Consider the following 7235-nt stretch of genomic DNA (forward strand, 5'->3'; position numbering starts at 1 on the left):
GGGAGTGAGGAAAAATGAGAAAACACCTAAAAGGGCGGGCACACCCACAACAAAGGCCCTAGTAAATAGGTATAGACAGGAGATGACTTCTAACAACTTCTACCCATAACCACTTGTAAGAACTTCTATGGCACGACTGTGCATCCTTAGGACCCTGTGCAAGCAATACAAACCTTAGCATCTAGCCACAGTACAGATAGCACCTTCACACATACCTTCAGCAACATGACCTCCCTAACTGGCTTCGGTCCGCCTCAAAGGTCATTGCCCATACACTCTCGCTGCTTGTGAATGATAATCTGTCTAGCCTATTCCTGATCATCAGTTCCTTGGGCAGCTTGCCCTTTTGAAATGAGAATCATCCTCATTAATCTCAAGAGCGTATCACAGATGCGCCTGGCTTGGATTGTATACTGTGCACCACAACAACATGCTTTTGTAATACCGTAGTCCATATTTTAATCTCCAGATGACAGTAACAACACCTGTGCGTGTGTGTGTTGGAAGCAAGATAAGATATACATGGATGTTGAGATTGATACATTATTTGTCAAGATAAGATATACATAGACACCTCTCTCTCTCTCTCTCTCTCTCTCTCTCTCTCTCTCTGTGTGTTGTGTTGGAAGCTAGATAAGATATACATGTACACATTAAGCTGCTAGGTGCCCAGTTGAAAGCACAAGGCGAGATACATACAAACCCTTCAGAATTGCAGACGAAAACGATCCTATACATTTGATATGACACAGCTTGGCATTCCTCTAAAGCCTTAATACACTTACACTTTTATGAAAGTGAGCTGCAAACCATAAGTCATCATACAATGCCTCAGAGGGGCATACACCTTAAATAGGAGATAGTGAGTGCCTATCTGAATTTCATCATGCTCCACAGCTACCCATTTACAGTTATTCTGGCCTGCACACGGTCACATCCCAGCTCCTCTGATGGGCTGCGGGTCTCTGCCTCTGCCTCCTTTCTACTGTCACTCTGACTCAACATCCCACATTCAACAACTCAATTGACCAACCAGTTGCAACAAAGAGTTCAAGCAGACCCACTGCCATTCAAAATTTTCTTGATGCTAGCCCTCTGATCTGCCGACAGCCGGGTGGGGAACTTGATGTCAAACTTTATCCTAAGGTTCCCCTTTTTGCCGTGTTCTTTAGCGATGGGCATACCTTCTTTGGGGACAACCTTCTCGTAGCCAGGATAAATGACTTCCATCAAGGGGACACTAAGTGTCTTGCCATTAAGCAAAGGGATAGACAGTGAGGAGCCGCCCAGTGCTTCTGCAAGTGAGATCTTCTGAACTACCACTAGATCACTTCCATCTCTTTTAAAGACTTCATGTGGTTTCTCGTCAATTACAAAGATCAAATCAGCCGGGACAACACCCGGCTGCTCGTTTCCTTTCTCAGGGAACGTGATTTTGGTGCCCTTCTTCCAACCTGGCTTGATGTTAATGCTAAGAACTTCTTCCACTGTGGCTGTCTTGCTGTTACCGAAGTCCCCACAGGTAAACCAAAAAGAAGTTAATAACTAGGTACATGGTGAAACAAACCATATAGACAACAAAAGACAAACCATGTATTGCTGCATATATACTCACCCACCAGCACCCAATATGTTGCGGGATATCTTCATCTTCCGCACAGCACCATTGTAAAGATCCTCCAGAGTGCAAGGCAGCTTGTTCTCAATGGGTTGTGCTTTTCTGAGTCCACTGGAGCTTCCTTCATTGAAGTTGTTGTAAGACCCGTCCTGAAATGGAGAGCGTGAACTCTTGGTCTTGTTGTAGGTGGTGCCATTCATCCCCGCAAATGGATTTGAAGCCCCAAAAACTTCTGAGAAAATGTCTTCTGCATTCTTTGGACTGAATCTGTATGAACTTTGTGCGGCACTGCCACTCGGATACCCTCCAACAGTGGTATCTGTTGGCATGTCTTTCAACCCTTCTTCTCCATAACGGTCGTAAATGGAACGCTTGTGGGAATCACTTAAAACCTGCACAGGATAGAAAGGCAGCCAGCTTTAGTGTACACAGGACCATAGAAGTTCATTTCGAGGACTATAATGTACCCTACACTATAATGTAGGTACTACTATGATGTGCTGCTCTTTAGTACCCCATAGTATGATGCCACTGTGATAAACCCCACATATTATATAATGTACCACTATGATGTGCTACTGTGATATACCACACATCAATATGGACAACTATGATGTGCCCCTGTGGTATCCCATATTATAATGTACTGCTATGATGTCCGGCATTAATATACCCCATATTACAATGTACCACATGATGTGTCGTATCCCATATTATGATACAGCGCTATGATGTGCCATTCCGTCTAATGAAGAAATGATATGATGTGCTGCTGCAATATACCCCATCTTATGATGCATGTTATGATACGCCAGTATGATATACCGCATATGATGTACCTGTGCCACTGTGATATGCCCCATACTATTGTGACGTGCCGCTGTGATTCACCCCATACTAAAATGAAGTGCCACTGAGATAAACTCAATATTGTGCCTATACTTGCCTGGAAGGTCTGAAATCCCAAGAGCAGCAGCTCAATTGAGCAAAAAACTATAGATTTTTGCTTACGTTTAAGCAAAGAAAATAGAGTTCTGCATTTGACAGAGGGAGAAAAAATGAGCTACACAGTTACCTCGTATGCCTCAGAGATTTGCTTAAACTTGGCTTCAGACTCCTTCTTGTTGTTTGGGTTCTTGTCAGGGTGCCACTTCATAGCCAGCCTCCTGTAAGCTTTCTTCAGGTCATCCTCAGATGCATTCCGGCCCACTTTCAGAACATTGTAGTAATCAGCGCCCATCTTCAATTCAGAGGCTGCTCTCGCCTGAGTTTATGCCATGGTAAAATTGGCTCTCACTTGGCGAAGAAAGGGCATGATCTTTGTTAGCAGCAAAACCCTAGCTCAGAAACTCTCTGATTTGGAGCCCCCAATCCTTCCATTAGAGGGAGGTCGAATCCCTGTTTCTGTGTCGAAACCCTAATCCTCTATGCCAATGAGCTATGGCAACATAAGAAGAAAGCCAGTCAAAAAGCAAAGGCTTCCTCCTCCTGGATGCAGAAGAGCTGCACAAAACCCGTTCTGCATTTGCAAGAAAACTCTGAGTTAAGGGTGCGATCTAGAGAAACTAACAGTAGAAGAAAGAGAAATATGTGTTGTGAAAAGAGCTTTGCAGGCGATCTCAGCAGAAACAAAGAGGAACAACCCTTCCCCCGAAGAAAAAGCTCCAAGCTCTGAAGACATGACAGGAGAACTTAGGCGAGAAGGAAGACACAGAAGCGAAAGCTAAGGAAGGTGCCCTTGCTTTCTCTGAAGTTTCAGCTATGGCGAAGAAGGCAATGGTGGCCGGCTTGCAGAGACACACACAAAGCGAGGGAGAACTAAATTAGTAATTACTGTAAGTGGCACTAAGTGCCCTTTAATTATTGATGATTAAAATAAAGCTCTCTTAAGAGGTGCCTAAGGCCCATCTATCGTACCACGCAAATACACATATGGGCCATAACATCACATTAACCGCCTAAGGTTCTTAATTTTATTTTTTAATATACAATTAAAATAGTCAAAAACCATTCTATATATAATTTAGTAATTGCCAATCAAGAATGGTTTTGACAATTAAAATATATATACGGAAAGACCATTCTATATATATATATATATACATACATACATACACAACACCAAACACACATATAATTGTCAAGACCTTTCAATTACTAAATTATATATATATATAGATAGACAGACAGAGAGAGGGAGCACTCTCATTCTTGATAGGTAATTACTAAATTACACACACACACACACACACATATATATATATAGAGAGAGAGAGAGAGAGCAAATTGGGCTATTCACGCCCTATAATTATAGTGAGTGCCCACATGAGAATAATGTCCTTGTGTGTGTGAGAGAGAGAGAGAGAGAGATACATACATACAGAACACACACACATACATATAATTATAGTGAGTGCCCACATGAGAATAATATGTCCTTGTGTGTCTGTGTGTGTGTGTGTGTGTGTGTGTGTGTGTGTGTGAGAGAGAGAGAGAGAGAGAGAGAGAGATACATACATACAGAACACACACACACACACACATATAATTGTCAAGACCATTCAATTACTAAATTATATATATATATATATATATAGATAGATAGATAGATAGATAGATAGATAGATAGATAGATAGACAGACAAACAGAGAGAGGGAGCACTCTCATTCTTGATAGGTAATTACTAAATTACACACAGTAGTGAGAGAGAGAGAGCACTCTCATTCTTGATAGGTAATTACTAAATCACACACACACACACACACACATATATATATAGAGAGAGAGAGAGGCTATTCATGCCCTATAATTATAGTGAGTGCCCACATGAGAATAATATGTCCTTATCTCTGTGTGTGTGTGTGTGTGTGTGAGAGAGAGAGAGAGAGAGAGAGATGATGTTGATGATAAGTCTTTTTATGCTACATATGACCACACATAAGTGCATGGCATGGGGTTTGAAATTAAGATCTCTCAATTACGAGCATGATGCGCGTAAATCAACTATGCCAACTATGAGAGAGAGAGAGAGAAGAAGAAGAAGAAGACGAATATGTCCTTATTTGTGTGTGTGTGTGTGTGTGTGTGTGTGTGAGAGAGAGAGAGAGAGAGAGAGAGAGAGAGAGAGATGATATTGATGATGATGACGAGACTTTTAACATAGCTAATTTACATAGCACATATCATATCCAATGACCACATAGAAGTGTATGGCATGGGATTTGAAATTGAGATTCTCTAAGAGCATGATGCATAGATCACTATTGAGCTAGATATGTGTGTGTGCGTGTGTGTGTGTGTGTGTGTGTGTGTGTGGATCACTATTGAGCGAGATATGTGTGTGTGTGGGAGTGTGTGTATACCAATCAAACTAGTACTTATTAGTTATTAAAAGAATAGTGCACACACACACACACACACACACGTGCGTGTGTGTGTGTGTGTGTGTGTGTGTGTGTGTGTGTGTGTGTGTGTGTGCACCATAACTTATTAGTTATCAAAAGAATAGTGCATACATTAAATAATTATTAGTACTTATTAGTTATCAATCAAACTAGTGTGTGTGTGTGTGTGTGTGTGTGTGTGTTTTCAGTCTTCTATATCAACAGTCAGAAACATCCAAGAACCTTATCTAACTTGACTAGTAAAATTGTTAAACATGATTATATAACTACAGATTTGTATACAATAATCATGTCACAAGTCCATGGAGCCTGTGACTAATATATTTGCAAACACTTAGTGTAGAGCATAAACCCATAGTTATTTTAAGAGAATAGATCCTGTTACCTACATCCATCCAAACAGACAAACAAAGAGTTAGACCGTGTGTGTCTTGCAGTTGTCATAGGATCTACCATGTGTTATAGATGTCACCCAAAATATCTTATGATTTATGCGGTGTTGGGATCTAATTCCTTGGTATACATCAGGTCTGTTACCCTAGTATCATCCCTAAGAAAAGGGATCAGTCCTTATCTCCACCTATAAGTATGAAGGACAGTTGGCTTCCTAATAATACCAAGACAATTGGCCTTATAGTAATTCCAAATAACCTAGTAGATATATGAGGTCCCTATCCCCACCGCGTAACGAGTTCAGGGGTGCTAGCAGCGAAAGTAGCACTTCTTACACGAGGCAGGGTCCCACACTCGGGGCCTCGCCTACAGATATCCGGACAAGAGACTAATCCATCGGTGTTGGGATCTAATTCCTTGGTATACATCAGGTCTGTTACCCTAGTATCATCCCTAAGAAAAGGGATCAGTCCTTATCTCCACCTATAAGTATGAAGGACAGTTGGCTTCCTAATAATACCAAGACAATTGGCCTTATAGTAATTCCAAATAACCTAGTAGATATATGAGGTCCCTATCCCCACCGCGCAACGAATTCAGGGGTGCTAGCAGCGAAAGTAGCACTTCTTGCACGAGGCAGGGTCCCACACTCGGGGCCTCGCCCCTACGGATATCCGGACAAGAGACTAATCCATCGGTTCTTCCAAAACCGAACCTGAGAAAACTTCCCTTGCCCGAAAAGCACGGGCGATTCCTCCAAGATAACTTTTCTAAAGCCTTAACTAACTGAACTGATCTAACCGAACCCGTAAGTCCCATAGTCAGATCAGAGAAAAGATTGTACTTGAATCATAGAGACCAACGCTTTTTTCCTCATTGAAAGGCACAGCCGTTGATTCTTTTCCATAGAACAATTTTTGACCGGGATTTACTTCATCTATCGAACCAGAATAGAATTAAGTCTCGATTTAGGGATCCATCAGTCCAGCCTAACCCCATCCACCAGTCCCATGGGTTAGCCAACCGCCCAACCACTGTAGTGATGGGATCCAATTAAGAATTTGGTTAGGTTGTCCCAGGTACCAGGGAAAAGAGTTCCCAGACCCCCTAGCTGGATATTCATACAAACTTAAAACTAGTCACACCACTTACACACCCAATATGAAATTGCCTTTTTCATAGATTCAACAGTCTTTAAAACAATCATTTAATGAAACCATAGTGTCACTGATCATAATCCTCTAATTATCCAGTTGAATCCTTATTTCCAAACATTCTTTCATCGGTGTACCTATGGCATCATTGGCAACCAAAATGCTCACCCCCTGTCCACTCAGGGGCCTTTTTGATAGTTTCTAGCTCATAGTAGCTCACTTTAACAAAAATGGAGTCTCTGTTGAAGATCAGCAAGATCTACCAACAGATCCATATAAAAGAGCTATGGACTCATCCGTTGAGGACCAGCAAGGTCAATCAACTAGATCCATGCCCGAATTCAGAAAACAACTCTTACTCCTTGTTCCAATATCTTCCCCGACGTACATGTGGGTATCTTCGGTGACCCAGAGCCCGAGCACCATATGGTCAGCACCCTCTAGGATCCTTCGCATGTCACCTAGCGCTTCACTCATAGGCCGCTTCCTTGGTCCCTCATCTGCTGTACCGGAAGCTCACCATTTAAATCAAACTGAGGTTGGTCAAGACCTCGGCCGACCTTGCTACGCGAGACGTCCTCCGTCTCCGTCACAACAGTTGCAACTTTAATAAATAGGTCTCCATGACCTCATTCACAAGACGGTCAAAATGCTTCTCCAGCATT

At 42.0% G+C, this 7235-nt stretch overlaps 1 protein-coding gene across 1 annotated transcript; it reads right to left on the reverse strand.

Annotated features, from left to right (window-relative positions):
• Nucleotides 1–637: 637 nt before the first annotated feature.
• On the reverse strand, nucleotides 638–3497 carry LOC147628661 (uncharacterized). The gene is made up of 3 exons (XM_086813872.1): nucleotides 2694–3497; nucleotides 1616–2010; nucleotides 638–1501 (listed from the first exon to the last, which is right to left on the reverse strand). The coding sequence occupies exons 1-3, from the start codon at nucleotides 2856–2858 to the stop codon at nucleotides 1051–1053; spliced, it is 1011 nt and encodes a 336-aa protein (XP_086669998.1). The 5' UTR covers nucleotides 2859–3497; the 3' UTR covers nucleotides 638–1050.
• Between the last annotated feature and the right edge of the window lie 3738 nt (nucleotides 3498–7235).

This window comes from Cibotium barometz, chromosome 19 (genome assembly GCF_041138505.1).
Source record: "Cibotium barometz isolate CiBa-2024 chromosome 19, ASM4113850v1, whole genome shotgun sequence".
Taxonomy (NCBI): Eukaryota; Viridiplantae; Streptophyta; class Polypodiopsida; order Cyatheales; family Cibotiaceae; genus Cibotium; species Cibotium barometz.

Bases quoted from the DNA above. Each gene is read 5' to 3' on its own strand.
- LOC147628661 (XM_086813872.1), bottom strand. From the start codon at position 2,858: ATGGGCGCTGATTACTACAATGTTCTGAAAGTGGGCCGGAATGCATCT. The intron at 2,011-2,693 runs GTAACTGTGTAG...TATCCTGTGCAG, and splicing joins AAATCTCTGAGGCATACGAG to GTTTTAAGTGATTCCCACAA. The intron at 1,502-1,615 runs GTGAGTATATAT...CTTCGGTAACAG, and splicing joins AACATATTGGGTGCTGGTGG to CAAGACAGCCACAGTGGAAG.